At 46.0% G+C, this 22,381-nt stretch overlaps 1 protein-coding gene across 1 annotated transcript in view; it reads left to right on the top strand.

Annotated features, from left to right (window-relative positions):
- Prkca (protein kinase C, alpha) overlaps positions 1-22,381 on the top strand; it is a 410,502-nt gene that overhangs the window by 315,260 nt on the left and 72,861 nt on the right. Inside the window, exons 6-8 of the mRNA NM_011101.3 lie at positions 14,248-14,404; positions 15,550-15,684; positions 15,906-16,002. Coding sequence (NP_035231.2) covers positions 14,248-14,404; positions 15,550-15,684; positions 15,906-16,002 — 389 coding nt within the window. The remainder of the gene's footprint in view (positions 1-14,247; positions 14,405-15,549; positions 15,685-15,905; positions 16,003-22,381) is intronic.

Raw genomic sequence — 22,381 nt, 5'->3', positions numbered from 1 at the left:
AGCCAATCAGCCGGGTCAAATCAGTGAGCCCAGCTTCAGTGAGAGACTGTCTCCAAAACTAAAGAGAAAAGCAGTGTCCTGAGCCAAAGAAAAAGGAGAACGTGAGCCGCACCGCATTTATCTCCCTCTGCTTCCTGGATGCAGATACCATGTGGCCAGCTGCCTCTGGCTCTGCCTCCAAGACTTCACCACCGTGATGGACTGTACCCTAAACCAATGAGCAAAAGTAAATGCTCTGGTCAGGAATTTTGTCACAGCAATGAAGAGTTGCAACCAACACAGATCCATGAGTACAGAAGTGCAGAGATTTTTCGACAGTGGACAGAGAGCTGCTCTGAGAAGCACAGTGTGGGACATGTGGATGGTTCTAAAATACCTTGGAAACTTGAAACAGTTTAGAATGTTGGCTGCTGCAGGGACTAACAGGGAATTGAATGTGATAAAGCAGATACCCTGAAATTGGAGCCTGCTTATAAATAAACAGAGGCTTCCAGGACTAGAGAGAAGGTGTGGTTCATTCCACAGACGTTGTTGGGAAAATTGTCTAAACGTTTGGAAGAAAAATAAATAAATAAATGAGATCTCCCCTCGTGCTTTACACCAAAATAAATTTCAAGTGCATCTGGAAGTTAATTATTAAAAAAAGGAAACAAAATAATGAAAGAAAACACAGGCGAATACTTAACTACCTTCACGGAGGGCAAGGATTTCCTAAGCCTAAAAGAAATGGAAGAAAGGAAAGAAAACATGTTGGTAGCTTTGACTGTGTGAAAAGATAGACTCCTTTGTGTTTCTAGAAGCCTACGGAATTAAATCTAAACACAGAGCGTGGCAAACAGGGAGAAGGACCACTGTCATGTGCATCCAAACATTCCCTCTAGCCAGTAAGAAACCTGTTTACTACCCTAAAGGAATTGAGAATTAAGTCAGAGAAAAAGAAATTCACATGGCCCAATAGCTATAAAGACTGTTAAGCCTCAAAAAAAAAAAAAATCAAACTTACAATGTTACTCTTTATTTTTCTCACTTTATCTTTAATATGATTTTTGGTAGGACTTTGATACAACTTTGGGGGGAGCAGTTTGGCAAGGGTTTTTATATCTTTTACTCTCCTTCTAAGAATGCAGCCCAAGAAGAAAAGCAGAAATTTATGTATGAAGACAATCAGTTGTTATATACAAAGATGAGGAATTTTTAAACCATGTAAATGTACAAACTGAACTTATTTTAAAGTCTTTGCTACAAAATAGAATGCTGGGCATTAAAAAATGCTTTTTAAAAATTACTTTGGTAACTTTTATTAAGAAGGAATTTTTAACTACCATAAAGTTATGTGAATTCTATAAAAATAAATATTACAGGCTAGAGATATGGCTCAATGATAATGTGCTTACCTAGCATATACAAGACCCTGGGCTTTATCCCCAACATTATAATCAAACAATCAATATTATACTATAGATGTCTTTACAGGAGAGCAATTGTCAATCAGCATAACAGTATGTCAGCATCAATCCTCTGTTTTGGTGGAAGTGCAATTGCCTTTAATCTTTGCCTTTATACTTTGTGCATTTAAATTATTTTATGATGACTATGCATTGTCCCTACAATGAGAAGTAATTATTTCTTAAAATCAATGCCTCCCTATGTTTATATGCAGATCTTATCTGTCTCCCACAACTAGCAAATATTTTTCACAGTCATCTACTTTGGAATTATAGAATATTAGCAGATAACATACGTGTTATTGGAGTACTTAGTGTATGCAAGAGGAGGCTATATTAAAAGGGAAACAGGGCTATACAGTAAGACTATGTCTCAAAGTTGAAGAAAGGAGACAGAGTAGGACGAAAGGAGAAGAGAGGGGAAGAGAGAGAGGGGGGGAGGGGAAGAGAGGGGGAGGGAGGGGAAGAGAGAGAGGGAGGGAGGGGAAGAGAGAGGGGGAGGGAGGGAAGGAAGGAGGGAGCATGAACTGACTGTGCATACCACGCTCATTAAATTCTTTAGCTGACTTTGATTGAGTAGTTGCTGACTCACCATTTGGGGACACTGGATTTACTGGGGCAGAAAGCCACCCTTGTGACAAAGTAGTGGGTTTAGACAGCAGAACATTCAGTGAATGTGTTTTTAAACAATGTACTTCTTAAGTCCTTGAATTCAGGTTTGTGGTCACACAAGGTGGGTATATTCTCAGTGTTGCTCGCTCTTCTTGCCCTTGACTCTGGCCATAAGGAAACTAAGATCATAGAATTTGTGAGTCATTGTTTATTAGCACAAATGAGATCAAATCAGAGTCCGTGCTCGTGACCACAGACAGCATCCGCAAGCTTGGTGCAGTGTGATTAGAGCAAATGCAGCAAGCCAGACAGCCAAGACCCTCCAAGTGACCCACGTCTCATTTGTTGATGCCTCATCTACAATTGTTCTTTGCTGAAGATGCCTTTGCATCTCATTGGGTGAAACCCAGCAAAGCTCCATGTGTAATGGTTGCCCTAGAAATGTGGAGCAAATGGCCCTGCATGGCATATTTTCTTCCTGAAAACTAACAATACATTTTATGTCCCTTAGTCTTTGAGCACTCTGAGACTCTTCAAATCATTTGATGTCTTCTGGGAAAGCACTTGGCTCCTTTTGGCCTGAATTGAGTCTCCTTGGAAAAAGGCCTGTTTGGTTTTTCCCTTGTGTTGGAGTCCCTCCAAATGGACACTCTGTGAACTGCAGCTCAAAGTGAGAGCCTCGAAAGGCCTTGCCCACTCCAGCTCCTGTCAGAATCCAAGAATCTGGCCTGCGTGGCTTTTGCCTTGCCCTGTGTTGACCCTGGGGAGATGCCTGGGGAGGAAGTGTTTTGTCCCTGTCCCCGTGTTTCTGTCAGCCTGTGGAGATCTGATAGACAGGGCTAGCAGGAGGCTGGAAAGCCAGAGAACAGGGTTGTGTTCCAGATAGGGTGTGCCCAGGGATGGGACAGCATGAACCCAGAATCACAGGGCAAAGGTTGTATGGAGACCCGTGTGTGTGGCAGATAACTTCCCCATGCTGCTATGCTCGGTGGTAGGTGTTCAAAACAGTCGAGAGGAGAGTAACCCGTGAGTCTTTGGGAATCATGTGTCAGTCCTGCATGTGACAGGTTGAGTGGAATAAGATATTTGACTTCCTTAACCAGTCAGTTGAAACCAGTGTCGGCTCTGAAGTTATACCACTATTGGCTTGGTAAATCAGAGGATGGAGCATGCTGAAGACTACAGCATGATGTGTTTGTACCTGCTTGTAAACCTAGCCATGGGAAGGCAGAGTATGACGATGGCGGGTTCAAGGCCAGCCTAGGCTATGTAGCAAGCTTATGTCTCAAAAAAAACACAAAATAAAAATAAAAAGCAAATAAAAAGTATTTGTTGAAGTGAATGGTGGGATACTCTGGCTATTAGACTATTATTAGTTTCAAGATCAGACCTCTAGACACAGAGTCCAAGTGCCACTGGAGTGTTGATGAGAAATCTCTCAGTGGTACCCTGCTCCCGAGAGGAGGATGTCATCTCTTCCTGCCTCACATCACACAGTCCAATGCATTCCTCTACAGAGTGTCAACTCTACCTTGTCACTTGCTTGAAGAAAGAATCACTTGCCTCTATCTGGACAGAGTTGACTGCTCTTGGGTGCCAGTTCATGGAGGACTCACATTCACACTAAGGAGAATATGACGTGACCACCCTGGACCAGCACCCTCATTTGCAGTTCTTACCCAATATCAAGCCCCAGCAGGTTCTTGTTCCACACTGTCTAGGTCACTCTCAACTCCCTGGTGGCTTTGCTCCACTCAGGCCTCTGTCACATGGTACTGTAGCTGATAGACAACAGGAATGTGGGACTCAGGCTGGGAAGATCAAGTTCAAGAAACTGGCAGCTGCTGTACCCATGGGGAACCCATTTCCTGATCCTGAAATAATGCCTTCTCATTGGGTCCTCACACGGTGGGAAAAGCTAGCAAGCTCCCTAAAACCTACTTTATACGGGCACAAATCTCATCCATGAGGGGCCCATTCTCCTGACCTAATCACCTCTCTGGACTCTACCTCTTAGTACCTTCACCTGGGGACTAGAAATTAGAGCATATTAATTGGGTGGGGAATCACAAGCGTTCAGATCATAGTGTAAGACTCTTCCCATCTGCCAGGCAGAGGGAGACCAGCCTGGGAGGATAACGTGTTCTACAGGGATGACAATCTGCAGTGTCCCAATGTGAAGAGAGAAGTCAGCTGTCACTGTCCTGAGAGAGTTGGTCTGTGAAGTCTACAGATATCTTTCCGCTAGGGCCTAAGAGTGTCTTCAAATGCCATAGAGAATATAAATTTATATTAAGACATTTGTAGGCAGAGGCAGGTGGATTTCTGAGTTCGAGGCCAGCCTGGTCTACAAAGTGAGTTCCAGGACAGCCAGGGCTACACAGAGAAACCCTGTCTCGAAAAAAAAAATATTAAGACATTTGTGATTTAAGGAGACACAGAATGAGCTGGGGTGACAGCATGCAAGCATGAAGACCTGAATTCAATCCCCCAGAACCTTCAGGATTAAAAAAGGTTGTGGTGGGGGGGGGGGGGAAGAGGATGTGCTTATAGTCTCAGTGCTGGGATGGGGGTGGAGGTGGGGTTGATACAATCGGATCCCTGGGACTCACTGGCCAGCCAGCCTAGCTTATTTTGTGAGCTCCAGGCCAATGAGAAACCCTGTCTCAAGATGGCAGGGTTTATGGCATGTAAGGACCAACAGCCAAGGCTGTCCTCTACACTCTGCACACACACACACACACACACACAGAGAGAGAGAGAGAGAGAGAGAGAGAGAGAGAGAGAGAAGGAGAGCGTCTCAGGGAGTTTTAGGGTGCCTTACTACTTTAAGTTAGAGCCTGCGTACCTCAGGGATTGTAGCCTGAGAACTTCCTATGTGTACCAACTGGAACCTGCTAGATGCTTTCCTCTGCTGGAGTTTGCTGTGCACACCTGATGGCCTGTAGCTTTGTGGTTGGTTCCGCCACAGGGTCCCACTATCGTGTGTCCACCACCACCTCTGACACACCCCAGTTGCATCACGGCTCAGCCTCTCTGCACTGTTTGAGAGTCAGAATCCCTGAACCAGGAGCCTTGCCTTATTGCTAGACAGCTGGACCACCCCCAAAGCATCACATGGGAAGGGCATTCAGCAAATCCCGTTCCGGAAGCAATCTGTCACCCCGGCCGGTTTCCCCGTCAGCATTTGCGGGGAGTTCTGTCTCCTGGCAGGGAACTGGCTCACAGCTCCGTGCTGGAACTGGCAGCCCCTCAGAGACAGTTTCTCCTTCTCAGCATCACCCGATGACGCCCAGAGTCAAGGCGCAAACGAGCCTCAAGAACAGCATGTTCTTCCCAGCAACATGCCGGGGAAAGCTGGGCTTGGAGAAAGCTGAGCGCTCTGTGGTGTCCTGGAGCCCACGATGTGTGCCAAGCTTGCTGTCCAGCCCTTTCCCTCCCGATCCCATCCGTGGCCCAGGTGGGATGCCTTTGAACCTCTTACTCAGTTATGTAAACACACCTGATTTACTACCTGATTGCACAGATTATTGTCAGCTTTTGCCTCCCAGTGCTCCTGGGCACATGCTCCCTAAAAGTCCCAGTTTCTGGAGTGCCTTACAGTATAAAGAATGAGCCCATTGGTGCCTAGTCTTGCTTACTGCTTGCTTAATGGTTCCTAGGGGGAGCTGAAGTGTGGGCGTGGGTATTGCAGGGAGATTTGCCCTGTGGAAACAGGTCGTGGCCAGGTCAGGTGCTTTGAGGAGGAGACTTTGTCCTAGAGAAGGAAAACAGAAACAAGCACAAAAGCACATGAGAGCATGGGGCTGTGCATATCTCCGCCTTATTTTTGAGTCAGGGTCTCTCACTGTCTTGTAGCTCACCAGTTGGCTAGACCGGCTGGCCAGAAAGCACCAGGAATCCTCCTGTCTCTATCTCCCTCCATGTTTATGATACAAGCACATGTATCTTTCTCTAGTATCTTTCATCCAGACATTGCTTTTCTATGGGGAACCCATCTTTCCAAGAGTGACCTCTCTGCTCTCAACACCACTGGATACTCTTAATCCATGTCTTGGTGAAACCAGGGTCTTTCTTAATTCAAACCCTGAGCTGTTAGTTCTGAGGCAGACACTATAGAGACCACTTGTATCCTGAACACCCTATCAGTTTGGCAATTGAACCCCAGAAGCCACTAGGGTCACAACTCTAAGTCAGGTACTAGAGTCCCCTTTGCCAACTTCAAGGCATCAGGCAAACATGCGGTCTATACCCTTTCCCCTCCATCCAGGTACAGCCCTGGATTGACCCTGGTCCTGTTGTGTGTTCACTTGGCCCTCTGTGCTCTGACCACTGTCACCCACCTCCCAAACGAAGGGTATTTGGTCTCATCTCTTACCCCTCACCTCACCTTAGCTGGGGCCAATTTCACCACCTCTTCTCTGGGACTATGTCTACTCTGAGACAAGTGATGCTTGGGTGGGATCTATAAGATTACAGGCTTGTCCTGGCTTGGCCACTCATAATCTTTATGTAGTGGGCTTGTTATTCAGCCTCTTGCCCACCCTTGGGTCCCACTAGCACAGCTCCTGGCTATTGTAATGAACTCAAAACAATGGCAATCACTTAGTGACCTCTCCCAAAATGTTGCTACCCACCATTACCACCATGATATTTATTATCTTCTTGGACACCAGAGAACCAAGGACCTTCATTCACCCTCGATCTCAGAACCACATGGCTCATTGAACATGCTCGGTGGAGAAGTGCTCTCTCTCTCTCTCTCCTCACTCTTCTCTTTCCTGATTCCCTTTCTCCCATCCCCCTCTTCCTCCTCTTCTTACACACAGCTCTGCATAAGCTCTGAAATCCCATCTAGTTTCTCTGGTATTAAATTTATATTCAAATTTGATCATACTTTCACAAGATATCAATTTGTAGGTCCACAACTACAAAGAATAGTCTGGTCGTCATTGGAATGGCTAATTTCCTCAGTGTCTCCTTTGTTACAAAGACATGGTGCATGGACTTGGCAGTTACCTCCATCTTCTCACCTGTTGTCACATGACCCCAGGCTCTGTGGGCCTTGGATACTAGACCTCACCATTTTCTGTGTTCATCTGCCCACTCCCACCCTCTGCAATCTTGAATTTCTATCTTTTGCCATTGGTCACCTCAAGCAAAAAAACCTTGCTGTTGTTTTTCTGCTGTGTCAGAGAACATGACTTTTGCTTACACATAGTGACGAGTGGGTTATAAAATTCGTTTACTCTTGTTTTCAACTGTTGGGCAGAGATGGATGTGGGAGGCCACCGCCAGGTCAGCTCAAAGAGAACAATCCTGGCTTTTACAGTGAGCCCATGGCTTGAGCCTTTGTCCTTTCTGTTGGCTTGTAAGCAGAAGCCACGAACAAGGGTGCTCTCAGAAGGGAAAAAGCAGCAAAAATAGAGAATTATTTTCCAAAGCAAAACAGATCATTTAAAGGGCTGACTTGTCATTGAACTTGGAGGCAGTTGATTTTTGGGCATAGTCAAACAATGTCCCTCTGTAGCTCTGAACCCTGAATGGGCAGGGTTACTGCAGGTCAGTGCTGACACATCCAGGCTGCAGGCAAGAAGATGCAGCTGTGTGCTCCACAAAGCCTCTGGTGTGTGTGTGTGTGGATGGATCTGCCGGAGCCTCTGTGTGCTCCTCTTCTGACCTGTTCCCAGCCATGGCGCCTCCTGGCAACCGGGGAGAGAGTTTGAAATCCACAGGGATACCAGGAGATGGAATAGGTGGGGCATGCTGGGTACATTCTGTGGTGTTGGCCTGTATCTAGCCTCCATATTAGCTATGTATTCATGAGTGTTGGTTTCATCATTTGTACTTCATAATTCATACTACACAGTCTCTGAACTAAGAGGCCATCTGCAACATTTTCTGCTGGATTAAGAATTGCATTGATTTTTTTTTTAATCTCACATTATTTTGGAACACTTGGGAGCTGAGTATTCCAGCTTTACCCTGTGGTCTGGAAATTCCAGGCCTGTATGTCTGTCTCTTTATTATACTTAGGTAGGGAGGGATATACATACCTATGCATGTGTGTACCTGTGTGTACATGTATATGCAGAGTCTGGAGGTAACTTTGGGTGTCATTCCAGCGGTTGCATCCTATTTGAGATAAACCCTCTTGTTGGTCTGAGACTGTGTAGGCTGGACTGGCAAGACGTACGTATCCTCCTGTCTCTCCATCCGTTGCACTGAGTTGTAAGCATGTCTCACCATTCGTCATATGGATTCTGGAGGAACCAGTCTTGGGGCCTTCATCCTTTCACTCCTGGCTTCCTGGGCTGGGCTGGGTTGGGTGGTGCTGGTGGCAGCAGTAGCCTTGGTGACTGTGATTCAGACGCAAACGCTGACTTACCATCAGCACTCCTGGTAGTAACAGCAGCAGTGTGAAGCTGTGTACCACTGTCACTTGTCCAGGTGTTCTTTGTACATTTTACATGTATCCAAGCCTTTAGTTCTCATAGTCACCCTGTGTGATCGGCAGCAAAGCTGTCTCTACTCTACAAATAAATTGTCTGCCATATTGGAAAGCGTGTCTGAAGCCAAAAAGCTAATGGTGGCAGGCAAATGTTTAACCCCAGCACAGGGTCTCAGTCACAGGTCCATGGGAAGCCAAACACATCCATGGCGGCCACTCAAGCAGCTTGTAGCTGATCGATCCCTAAGCATTCCTCAATGTTCATTAAACCCCCATAAGGACTCATATCTGGAGGAGCACCATACTTATATCAGAGAAAGCCTAGTGATGTCACCACTACCAGTTTGCCCGAGTCCTTGCCTCTATCAGGACCTGGGCAACATCATTGGCCTGTGACTGAGGCTGTTGCTCCATTCATTTGTCTGGGGCACTGTCTTAATTTCTTTCCCTGGTAGTATGATAACATATTCTGACAAAAGCCACTTAAGGAAAAAGGATTTCTATTAGCTCACAGTTCAAGGGATAATCCGACCTGATAGGAAGTCAAGACAGCAGAGCTTGAACCAGGTGCCCAGTTTCCTTTCTTTGTTCACACAGTAAAGGGCTCCAGTCAGGTGACTGTGACACCCACAGGTCTTCCCATCTCAATTAACATAATGAAGATAATCGCATAGGCATGCCCAGAAGCCCATCTCTCAGATGATTCTAGACTCTGTCAACTCAAAGATTAACATTAGTCATCATAGACACTCAAGGCTCTGACTCACATCTGACATGGCTGCCTGGTCCTCCAGTCTGATGGGCTCTCCTAACTCCTAAATACTGACGTAAAACACGCATGTTCTGGGCACACATAGCCACCTGGAGCAGGTAGTTCACATGGGTGCCTCTCAGTCAACAAAAACATATTTGAAATGCTTTATCTGGAAATTATATCTTACATTATCCAGAAATGGTATAACCTCTGTCCCATGCTGGTTTTTCTCAGTGTTGGGCTTGACAGCCTATAGTTCCAGAACGGTCACCTCAAAGGCAAAAGTATGAATACGATTAATATTTTGCTTTTCTACTAAAGTCCTGGAGTGACAGAATACACTTTCTGTTCTAAAATGGTCAAAAGACCACAGCACAGATGTGTTTCTTCTCTTAATGGCTATAAAACTGTTAATGAGCTTTGGAGACAGGTTTTTTTACATGGTTCCTCGACAGGCTTTGGGCCCTGTGCAGACCCTACGGTGTGTCGTTAGTCATTTTGCAGGTTATGCACAGAGGAGAGGTGTGATTGCACTGTAGGTATGGGGACTGCCTTTGGGAAGTGATTTAGCATGACAGGCCTTGGGTGGAGGGTTTTTTGTGCATTGGGAGGTCAGAGGTCAACAGGTCCCCATGGAGATCAGAGGAGTGAGATCTCCCTAGAGCCGGAGGTATAGATGGCTGTGAGTGGCCTGCTGTCCGTTCTGGTAATTGCCATGTCTAGCTTTTCAATGGGTGTTGGGGATTGAACTCAGTTCTTTGTGCTAGTATAGCACGCACTCTACTGGCTAAGCCATCCCCACAGCTCTCAGGACAGACTTCCTTAAGTTGAACCAGGTAGTAGTTCACACCTTTAATCTTAGCACTCAAAGACAGAGACAGGCAGATCTCTGTAAGTTCAAGGTCAGCCTAGTCCATGCAGTGAGTTCTAGACCAGTCAGATGGGCATAGTGAGGCCCTAACCCTGTCTCAAAAACAAGCAAACAACATACAGAAAAGAATCAAGAAACTTCATCCCCTGTAGTTAATTACCAAAGTAGCATGACTTGCTAGTTTTCTGTTTTAATTCTGTGGGTCAAAACAATCTGGTTCTGGCAGAGGGTTAAGGCAAAGAAGGAACCGTGCATGGGGTATTTGCTGAGACTGTCCTTCAACCTGTCACTCGGGCTGCGGAATGTTCTACATCCCTCACATCTGCAGAGTGAAATTCCTTCCCACTGTGTTTTCAAAGTGTCCAGCAGGGAACACTGAGGACACAGACTGATGGCGGCACTTGAGGACCACTGGGGGCACAGACTGATGGTGGCACTTGTAATGGTTTCTGCAGGTTCTGAGCTGGCATTAAACACGTTAAGTTACATGATGAGGAAGCTAGTCTGTCTCCATTTCCTCTGATCTCCACTGTAATGCAGAGGGGGGCTGAACAGCCTTAGCATGCCAACACTTAGTTTTCTCTGTATAGCCAAGAGAATGCAGGCCACACCACCACCACCACCACTGTGTCTGGCTAGAAACACACGGCACAGATTTTCATTGCACTCTAATTTATGGGAATTATTTAAAGCCTTGGGTTTTCACTGCTTATACCTTGAGGGAATGTAAAGACCAATGCAGGCAATGATCAGCATCTGCACATGATGCTGAGGTGCTGGTGAGCTGTGCTTCGGGGACACTCACCACAGGGCATCAAACCTTCCAACTATGGCTTCACGGTAAACTGACCTGGGAAGCCTGGAAAAGCCTAGTGCCTGGGCCTCAACCCACCAAGTGGGTTTGACATCTTACCCAGAGCCTCAAATGAGCATATCCAGAATGCATACATGGGCATCCTGAATTCCGAGCAGATGGACCCCCGGGTTGGTCCCAGTTCACGTGTCCTGCCTGCCATGAGTAACAGGACACTGTTTTTCCAAACACAATAAGCAATTGAAATTTGGACTCACTATCTGCTTCAGTGACATTTGGAATTGATAACTCTTTTTATTTTCAGCCTAGATGATAATATCTCAGCAGGAAACCAGAGTATTAAATCCCATCAAGATCCCAGCTCATCACCATTCAGAAAAGACTGGCTTTAAGTGAGTCCATTCACTGCCTGTCTGTGAGTGGAAAATATAAAAGTGCCTGGCAGGAGGCAAACCTGGACCTCTCCGTGGCCCTGATAAGACTCTTCATTCCCTTCTGGGATATGAGCTTCTGCAGCCCCCAGTGTCAGACACTAAGCATTTTCAGATCCTCCCCCTAGACTTAAGAGAGACCTGTGGCTGCTTTGCATTGCTTGCAGGAGACTCCCATCCTTTATCCTTCCTGATGCTGGAGTCTGGTGTCCCTGGGGATTAGACCCCCAGGACTGCATTAATTAAACCTTGGATTCTCAGTGCATTCACAAGTGGCTGAGACCTGGAAGAGCTCTGACTCCGTTCAGATTTTTTTTCAGTGGTTAGTGGAGACAAGTCTAAGATACCACACCTGGCTCAGGAGACATTGAGGAGAGGGGCTGGAAGATAAGCCGGAGCATGGATGTCTGCTATGAGACAGCGGCTTAGAGAGATGAGAGGGAGATGTGCCTGTGGACCATTAGCAAGACCCAAACAAGACCTGCGTGATGACACCAGTTGATATTCCGATGTGGATGGGTCAACTCTTACAGGCCTCATCCCTAGATAAAGAGCTACAGGCAGTTAATGGCTCCTAAGAGACAGAGAGTCAGTCTTCCCTACTGAAGAGCCCCATGATAAATAATTTAGTCCCAAGTGGTCAGCTCTTAACACATTCACACAACAATTTTTTTAAATATTGAACAATATAGCCGGATGGTGGTGCACACCTTAAGTCCCAACACTTGGGAGGTAGAGGCAGGTGGATCTCTATGAGTCACAAGCCAGTCTAGTCTATAGAGTGAGTTCCAGAACAGCCAACTACACAGAGAAATCCTGACTCAAAAAACAAAAAAAAAAAAACAAAACAAATCTGAGATACAGTGAACATTCACGCAATGCAATCTCCCTTCTTTACAAGTTTCCTGGCTGTATTACATACTTTATATTCATTATTCCATTTCCTTTTTCTTATCACCGGAATTATGGCCCTATTCATTTTTGTAGTTAAAGAAATGGGCTTGGGCTCAAGGTCACACCGTGAAGGGTAAATTTGATAGTAGAGCTTTTGGCCTGCATAGCCTGTGCTCTGTCGCCCCTCAAGCTGGGTGGGGTTAAATAGAATCTTAAGGCAGGAGTGTTTGGAGAACCCAGCTGCACTATGGGAAAGACAGCCTCTGCTTCTCCGGGGTTTGCAGACCTTACCTGGCCCACACTTTCCTCAGACCATTTGAATGCAGTATCCAGTCACATTCTGATGTTAAAGCTGCGGGGTAAGAAAGACATAAGGCTGTCGGCCAGCAGGAATCAGCACTCCGTGTGGTACCAAACCAGTGCAGACAATGCTTGACTTGGAGGTCTGCTTGTAGTGACACGCTGCCACACCTGTGTCCAAAGACCCAACATCTTTAGCATGTGTCCATCCATCCTCTCTTTCCTGCCCAGCACCAGCTCTGGGAACTTGTAAACTTCTTCGGTAGTTCTTCATCTTCAGTCTCCATTGATGATATGGGGTAGCAGGCCATAACCCTGGTGGTGTAAATTGGTTTTTCGATATTTGCATACCATGGATTCACCTGAAGGCTTGACCTCTAAGGGATTCTGATTCACTACGTGATTTGGGGACCTCTGGATTAGAGAGCCTCCTAATGGATTAGAGAGGTGGGTGGGTACCAATAGTATGTGACCAGTTAAAGGCCTCTGATGATATGACATTTGCCTTGTCAGGAAGATAGGAAGGGAGACATACTGCAGCAGGCTCAGACTCGTGACCTTTATCATCAGCATAGATAATGATTTCTCGCACTGAGAGGCAGCAGCTTTAGATAACCAGCTGCATCTAAGAGCTTGTTCCTCGATGAGAAGGAAGTGGCTTTCCTTTGTAATTGTTGATTCCCAAGTCATTGCTTCTTGGGCCAGAATATACACAGGGATCACCCATGGGTCTTGTTAAAGTGAGGATTCAACGTTTGTCATTTTGAGGTGGGGTACAACACGCTGCCCTGGGAGTGAACGCCTGGATGATGGTTGATGTACATTGGATAGAACTCCTAAATCCCAACCTTAAATATCAGTGGTTCCTAGCTGGGTGGTGGTGGCACACGCTTTTAGTCCCAGCATTTGGGAGGCAGAGGTAGGCAGATCTCTGTGAGTTCAAGGCCAGCCTGGTCTGTAGTGTGAGTTCCAGGATCTTTTAAAGACTAGTTGTTGGGCCATCTCCTTTGATCATTCTAATTTAACTCTGAGTATTGAGACTTTAGCCCCTTTCTCAAGGGATTCTAAGGTTCAACCAGGACTGGGAATCTGCCAGGTTTTATGAAGAATGATAACACTTTGTAGACACTGAGTCACATGTGTAGCTCCATGGGCCAGGGCTAGCTGGTTGCCCAAAAGGGGCAAGGGTCCCCTTTCCCTCTGGAAAGCTAGAAGGTCACTTAAAATTTGTGTTCTGCTGCCATAGGTCTGAAGTGGGTTTGAGCATTTCTATCAGGACCTGGAATGTGGTTAATGCTGTTAGTTTAAGCTGGTGCTGAGCCTGGAGGCTGGACTTCCAGGGCCCCCATGATCCCCACTAACTGTCAGTGAAGGTAGTGAGAACCTCATACTGAGCAGCAGGGGCCTCTGACTAAATCTCTTCTCCTCTCAGACAGCATCTTCTTTTCAGGAGAAGGACTGAAACCACGTCTAACATAGCCCAAGATGGCCTCGAACTTGTTAGGTAGCCAAGGTTAATCTTGTACCCCACCTTCTGAGTGCTGGAATTGCAGGCACGTACCACTCCATTGGGCTATAATCACCATCTTCAACATGGTATTAGCACCAGTGCTAATTCATCAAGTCAGTGGTGGGTTTTTTTTTTTTTAATTTCTTTTTCTTTTTCTCTCCACAGTACGAGATGCAAAAAATCTAATCCCTATGGATCCAAATGGGCTTTCGGATCCTTATGTGAAGCTGAAACTTATCCCTGACCCCAAGAATGAGAGCAAACAGAAAACCAAAACCATCCGCTCCACACTGAATCCTCAGTGGAATGAGTCCTTCACGTTGTAAGTGCTTCTTCCTGCCCTGGGATGAGCTCTGCCCTCACCCTCATGAACCACATACTGCCCACCCGTTGGCGAAGGTGGGGGTGGCTGGGGGGTAGCAAATGTCTCTACCTGTGTCCTCATTCCTAAGACCCTCCCAGGCTACTGTCAGGTAACAGCTGCCATCACTTCTGGTTGATAGGTAGTGACTTGGCTTAACCAGAATTTATGTAGTGCAAACCCCAAGTTAGCATCGCCTGCTCTGTAACAAGCAGATGTGTTCCCTCTCCCGATGGGCTTCGTCCTTTTAAGAGCTAGGCGAGGATATGAAGCAAGAATTTAATGATTTTTGCAGCACGGAATAAGGAACTCATGGTTTAGAAAGTACTATTGCAGCAGAAATAAGGAAATACTCACCTTTTAAGCAGGGAAAATGTCACTTCCAGAAGGAGGTGACATTTGAGCTTCATCTCGGAGGATTGACAGAAATTCCAAACCCGAGATGAAGAAAGGGGAAGAATAGTAAGGAAGAGTAAAGTGTCAGTAGTGAGGGATCACACACAGCAGGGAGCACAGCACACAGCAGGGAGCACAGCACACAGCAGGGAGCACAGCGCACACCAAGGAGCAAGCACAGCACATACCAGGGAACACAGCACATACCAGGGAGCACAGCACATACCAAGGAGCACAAAGAGATTCCCCATGGGGACATACTCAGGAAGCGCTTCCTCTGTGAACATTACCAGAAGAAAAAATGTCTTTCTGTCAGAGAGAAGCCACTGAGCTCTGTTCAGCAAAGGGCAGAAAGTCTGTGTTTTAGACATTGCGAGTCATGTAGTCTCTGCTGCCACAGCAGCCATAGATTATATATAAACAAATAGCCAAGGATGTGTTCTAATGAAACTTCACTTTTATGTTTCAAAGCTGTTCTCTAATACAAATTTTCTTTAGATAAGTCAGAGTGAGCTGTCAGGGGTCAGCGTTGCTTCCTGATCTAGAGAGAGCTTTTAGAGCAGCTAGCTAGGACGCAAGGCTGCTGTCCTGTTGACACAGGAAGGAAACTGGGGATACTATTCCAGGCACAGACTGTGGGCATGTTGGTATCTCCCAGGCTGCCATGACTGAGATGTCTGACTGTATTGCATATGCGTTTGTCTTTGTAGCAAATTAAAACCTTCAGACAAAGACCGGCGACTGTCTGTAGAAATCTGGGACTGGGATCGGACGACTCGGAATGACTTCATGGGATCCCTTTCCTTTGGTGTCTCAGAGCTAATGAAGATGCCGGCCAGTGGATGGTAAGGAAGCCATGAGACCCAGCATGTTGCCATATCCCAGGTGGCTGAGAGAAGCCAGGAGCTATAGTCCCGCCCCCCCCCCCCCCCGCACCTCCCCACCCGCTGGGCAGTGGGCTCTGGCCATGGATTCTGTAGAGGCATCTCTCCAACAGCCTGACCAGAGGCTGAAGGAAAAGAGCTGCTCACGGCCCTTACCCTCCCTTCTCCCCCTGTCCTCAAAGGTATAAACTGCTCAACCAAGAAGAGGGCGAATACTACAATGTGCCCATTCCAGAAGGAGATGAAGAAGGCAACATGGAACTCAGGCAGAAGTTTGAGGTGAGGACTCCCATAAAGCCCTGGGCAGGAAACTGTCTTCCCTGCATGTTCGGGGAGGACCCAATTCTTGCGACACCACTGGGAAGCCCAAAGCAATTTTCCTGCTAATTCTTGTTTGCTTCACAGTAGAACATGAATGTCCTATGTAACCTCTTTCATTTGCAAGCTGTTGGCATTCTGTGTCCCTGGTCCTTTGGAGACTGAAGGTTGGAAATGGCGTAGAGGTGAAAGCATGGCTGGTTTCCACATAAGAAAATGGTTTATATATCACTGGGGCGACGGCAAGGTTGAGAGTGCACCCCCCTTTCACAGAGAACGCCTGCATACTTCCAAGAGAGACTCCCTAGAGAACAACTTGCCTATAATGAGCTACCACTCAAGTATCTGGGAAAAAAATTTTCCCTATTGAAATTTTTTTTTACTTTCCCTATAGAAAGCAAAATTGAACGGATTTTCTTCTGTGGCGTGAGCTCCAGCAGACGCTCCTGTTTAGAATTCTCTTTATTTTTTTATTTTCTCTCCAGACGTCATTTAGGCAAGGCAGCCTCCTGCTCTCCTCCTAAGTGGGTTTGTGTGTTTGCCTTCTGTCCTGGGTTCATCTGCCCTCTTCCCCTTCCTCTCTCTGCTTCCCCTCTTCTTCTTATCCTCTACTGCTTCCTATCTGCCTCAGCTCACAGTGAACGTTCTTCTCTCTAAACCCCTCAGGACCCCCACCACCATCTCTGATGCTTTCTATTTCTCTAAGTGCTTAGCATCTGGCTATTTGATCACATTATTTAGTAGCCTTCAAGGTCTGTATAACTGGTAATCGTTTCACTGCAGACTATAAAGTAGTCCCTGGAAATCTCAGGAATTCCTAAAGTAACATGCAGAGGGGGGGGGGGGGAAGGGGGAGAGAGAGAGAGAGAGAGAGAGAGAGAGAGAGAGAGATTTTTAGCCTGATCACGTTCACGTTGTTGCCCTTTAAAAGGAGGTGTATATCAGATGGACTGAATTCCAAAGGATGTAAAACAGAAAATTGTTCAAATTATTTCCATCATCAAGCTGATGACATCTGGTGAATGTAGATGTCAGTGGTAATACTTAAGGCCAGGCTGCCAGGTTTCCTGGCTTCTGGGAACGTGAGTGCTTGAAGTGAGTCAGGGATACTTAAGATAGATGACACAGCGCTGGCATAGGTTGGTGCGATGGCAGGGAGTGGTGGGGATGGGATGGGTGAGCCACTGAGCGTGAACCAAGCTAAAGGTAGCAGCCAGGCTGGAGACATGGCTTGGAGTCCAGCAATTAATTGCCTAGCACTCTCAAAGCCTTGAGGGCTATCCCCGTTAACACAGAAATAGAACAATAAAAGAGATGGTTCCTGTTTCTGAGGGCCACATGGTGTTGGTCAGCACACATGGAAGTCCCTGCTGCTGTGCCCGCAGCTCCTCAAGAGAAGCCAAAAGTCCCACCTGTTTATATCACGTCTTCCGGTTTCTTTTAATGTTGACAGCCAATTAAAACTTACAGTTCAGTGTAGGTCAAACTTTCAAGTGTACTTTCAACTAAGTTAAGAGCTTTCTGGTGAGATACAGTCTACAACCTCTCCCATCAAAAACTACGGGAGAGGGGGCTGTGGCAGTGACTCAGCAGTTAAGGACACTTGTTATTCTTCCAGAGGACCAGAGTTCGGTTCCCAGTACCCACATCAGGCAGTTCACAGTGGCCTGTATGTAACTCCAGCTCTATGTTATGAGAGCTATGTTATATGTTATGTCTATGTTATATAACGTCTATATGTTAACGTGCACACACACACATATAGATAAAGCAAATGTAAATATAAATCTTTAAAAGCTGTAGGAGAGGGCTGGTGAGGTAGCTCAGTGGTTAAAAATACTTTTAACCACTTTTCCAGAGGTCCTGAGTTCAATTCCTAGCAACCACACAGGGGCTCACCACCATCTATAAAGCGATCTGATGCCCTCTGCTGGCATAAAGGTGTATATGCAGACAGAGCACTCAGACATTAACAAAAAATAAAAATTAAATCAAAACTACAGCAGAGACAAGAAATACATGTTTAAAACTGGAAAAATGAGGTTCTTAAGACTTTTAAGGAAGTCAAATGTAAGCTTGAGAGTCAAAGTTCACTGTGCATGGCCCTCCCTCCCTCCCTTTCGCCTTCTGTTGTCTGTCACTTGCCTGGTTCTCTGCCTCCACTCCTACCCTGGCTAGGACACAGCTCCAGACTATGTCACCCACCCCTGTGTTGAATGGATTCTTCTAGAAGGAGTTTCAGGACACTGGGTGCCTCTCCCAGGCAGGGCAGAAACCTGCTGTGCTTAACTGACTCTCACACCCCAAGTCTCAAGTGTGTCATTCATGGTCACTGTTTAGACCCATGCGCCTAGGACACAGCCGAGAGAGGAACTTTGTTGGGGCTCCCCAGGTGTGTCACTCGAAGTAGCTCTAATCTGAAACCACCTTATTCATCCAGAAAAACTGACCCACTTTGGTGCTTCATTTCCATGGCTTTCTGGTGAGCTAACTTCCTGTTTCTCTGAGCAATGGGTCCACCTCCTCCTTTTAAAGGCCACCGGTTCCAAGTTAAATATCTAGGTAAACATCGTGGGCTGGAGGGCTTGGGGCCAAAAGTGAAGCATTTCTCCTAGAGACTGAGACAGTGCGTTGTCTGTCACTATCTCCCTGCCAGGAGAACTGGGCTTGACAGTGGAGGACTAGCCCAAGCCATGCAGCCTCAGAGCAGGAGGAGACACCCTCAGTGGTTTGGGTGGCAGGTGCCACCCCTCCGAGCCCCACGCTTAGACAGAACCCCTGCGTGAATTACATCCCAGCCTTTCCTTTGCGCATCTTTTGGCTTAATTTCCTGGATTTCCTCAGATGGTGTTTGCTCATGTGTTGAGCATTTTGCCGATATTACAACAGGAAGAAGCCTGTAGCAGATAGAGTCGGAAAGATGCTGGGATTTCATGGCAACTTCCAGGCTGTGTTTAAATGGAAGTCTCTGGCCTAACCTTAGATGGGTACATAGTTCTGTGTTCGTGGTTCTGTGTTCAGGTCTGTGTTCAGGTCTATACCTGTGAAAGTGGCAACCCTTCCCTCAGTGCCTAGGGGTGACAGGCTGACAGCAGTCTGCCCTGTTCTCATGCATTCTTTCAACTTTGAGCTGAACACAAGCTCAGTACTGGCTTGTCACTTGCTGAAGCCCAGCACAATTGTTAGTTCTCTCAGAAGCCAGCATGTCTCGGGGGCCTCTTGCAGAATCTAGAGCAGTGGGGTCCAACCTTTGACAGGACACTGAATCTGTAATACCTTGGGCTTCATTCACAGCTGTCCTTGGCTGGAGTGTGGCCTGTGGGCCAAGACTTAGACAAGTTTATCTATCCATGCTTGATTCTGTTTTGGTGGTGTTTAAACTTTTGAGGAGGGGGTCTTTTTATGTAGCTCAAACTGCTCTTAAACTCAAGGTCTGCTTCCCAAGTGCTGGGATTATAGCTTTGGAATTCCATCCCACCCAGGCAATCTCTGTGTTCTAGAAGGAATTAACAAGCTGTGGTTTCAGCCTCCCTCCCCACAAGACATCAAAAGTCACTCTGTCTAATTAAAAAAAAAAAAAAAAAGGAAACTAAATGAGCACTTGCAGCTATATGCACCATGTTACTATTCATCGGATAATTAGATGGAATTTTTTTTCATATTTAAACTGTTGATTCTAGGATCTTGGCAAACAGAATCATCTGCGGGTGAAGCTTTTAGGAGCCAAGGAAAAAAATCCCAGGATGGCTGGAAGAGCCCCTATGCGCTCTATCAGGGCAGTTCATCTGCCCAAAGATGACACAAAACAGGACTGTGACCAGAGTGTCCACAGAGTCTCTGTGGCCTTTTCATCTGGTCCATGTATGTCTTTGGGTAGAGCACACACAGTCCCTGCGTCACAAACTAAATTGCATGTCTTTTCTTTTGTTCAGTAAGTAGGGCTCCAGCAGTGGCCACAACAAGCAGCCCTACCCCCTGTGGAGCTTGTGCTCTGGACCCGGAGGCCCAGAGATGAAGCAGGGAGGTTACCGAGAAGCAAATGGCGCAATATAACACTTTGCACTGCTTTGCATGCCCCCAGAATATATAGCAACCAGGACTCCTGACTTCCCTCCCAAACCCAGGTCTCTGTTCCTATTGTCGGCTCATGGTCAGTGCTGAGAATGGGAGGCAGTCCTAAGGATAGGTTACTTCTGGCTCACAGGTCTTCTCTGTAAAGGGTCAAATAATGTCTGCAGGCCACACAGTATCTATCATAATGTTTACTCTACACTGCAGCATAGAAGCACCTGTGGGCAAGTTGTAATAAGTGAAAGTGTGTTTCAATAAAACTTTATTTATAAGAACAAGTAGCAGACTGCATTTACCCATGAGCCATGGTTTATTGACTTTAGGTTCAACATGAGTACTCTGGAATCAAATCTTGGTCTTGCCAGTTCTTAACGGTATAACCTCTCTTAAGTGTATGGCAGTAATGTCAGCACTTAGATGAATTATTTTTAAGATTAAACCAGTAGAGAAGTTCTTAAAGCACACTTACTATATAACTGTTTGTTTCTAACAGATAGCCACCACTGTCAGTGTAGTTTAATGTAGAAAGTGGTTCTTGCCTAGATATCTTTATTTGAAGTTATTTTAAAGTTTTGTCACAATGAATGCATTTTCATGTTGAAATTATGTTCCACATATTGATTGGATTCTCTGCCATGCCATCTGCTCTATTATGACAGAGGTAGGAGAGACCCTTGTCAGCCTTTGTCATATCTTCAAGGGAAAAAGACCCTTGTGTGTGTGTCTTTCAGACCCTGAATGCAGATGGATGTCTAGATACAGTGTGTCTGTAAAATGAGTTCTGAAACACATTGTATCTATAAATCAGGCATAATGAGTCTGAGGTTGTATCAGATGAGCCCTGATATCCATGACTACTAGAAGTGAAGATTGGATCCCATACTCCACTCAGACTTCTCAACTCAGTGGTTTTGTTTTGGGTCCTGAGTAAATACTCAAACGTGAACTTATCTGACAGGTGATTGACAGGGACCACTCGCCAGACATAAACAAGAGCAGAGCCATACCCAGAGTGACCTCTAGCAGGGCATCAGAGAGCTGACTAGGTTAGCAAAGCACATTGTGTCTCTTTACTGCCAGTTCCTTCCGTGAAAGCCCAGCGCTTTCTGTGAATAATTGTGCTGATCTTTTACAGAAGTCAAACATAAAAATTGTTCATCTGAGAAGGAAGGAAACAATATTTTGAGGCCACAATTTTCTCCTCCTCTTCCTGTTCCTCCTCCTCCCCCCTCCCCCTCTCCCTCTCCCTCCTCTTCCTCCTCCTCCTCCTCTTCCTCCTCCTCCTCCTTCTTCTTCTTCTTCTCTCTCTCTCTCTCTCATTGGTTCATTTCATTGGTTGGCTGTTTTTCCCATACAGGGTCTTTTGTAGCCCGATTGGCCTTAAACTCACTGTAGCTGAGGGTGACCTTGAACCCCAGATTCTCCTGCCACTGCCTTTGAGTACTGGTATATGACCTAGACCATTGTTTTGGCTAAGCTGACTAGGCAGTGAGCCCATATGATCCACATGCTCCTTTCCATTCTGGGCTTATAGGTGAGTGTCACCATACGTAGCCTTTGGATGAACACTGGGGATCTAGGCTCTAGTCTTCATGTTTGAATAGTCAGCACTTTAACCAATGAGCTATCTCTCCAGCCCCAATCTTGGATAAGTTCCCTAAACTCTGACCTCTGTTTTTCTTGTTTATGAATGAGGAGAGGGATAGCACCTACTGAGTACATGAGGATTAAATATTTTTTGTTTTGTTTTGTTTTGTTTTGCTTTGCTTTGCTTTTGTTGTTGTTGTTTTTTTTTTTTTTTTTTTTTTTTTTTTTTTTTTTTGAGACAGGGTTTCTCTGTGTAGCCCTGGCTGTCCTGGAATTCACTCTGTAGACCAGGCCTGCCTCTGCCTCCTGAGTGCTGGGATTAAAGGTGTGTGCCATTGCTATGTAAGTTTATACAAATTCCTAGGATCATAGTAAGGCCTCATTCCATGTTAGCCAGGCCTCCATTCCTTTCCTTTAGGTATATGACTATGTGAAGTGGACATCGCTTACTAAGGTTAGGAAGTAGTTAACGCTGATGCTGCGGTTTGGAAGTTCTGTGTGTTGTTTGTTTTGTTTTGTGTGCAATGGAGGTACAGTGAGATAAGAGGATTCCTGTTTAGAGCCTCTCAAGTTTCAGTCAAGGTATGATTGTTGAAACCAGACCAGTGAGTTGGTATCCTAGTATTCCCATCTCCTTGGAGCCTGAAATCAAACTCCGATGCTCCTGTCTTGGTCATGTTTG

The sequence above is a fragment of the Mus musculus genome, chromosome 11 (assembly GCF_000001635.26).
Source record: "Mus musculus strain C57BL/6J chromosome 11, GRCm38.p6 C57BL/6J".
Classification (NCBI taxonomy): Eukaryota; Metazoa; Chordata; class Mammalia; order Rodentia; family Muridae; genus Mus; species Mus musculus.
This window is presented reverse-complemented; position numbering and strand designations above follow the sequence as displayed.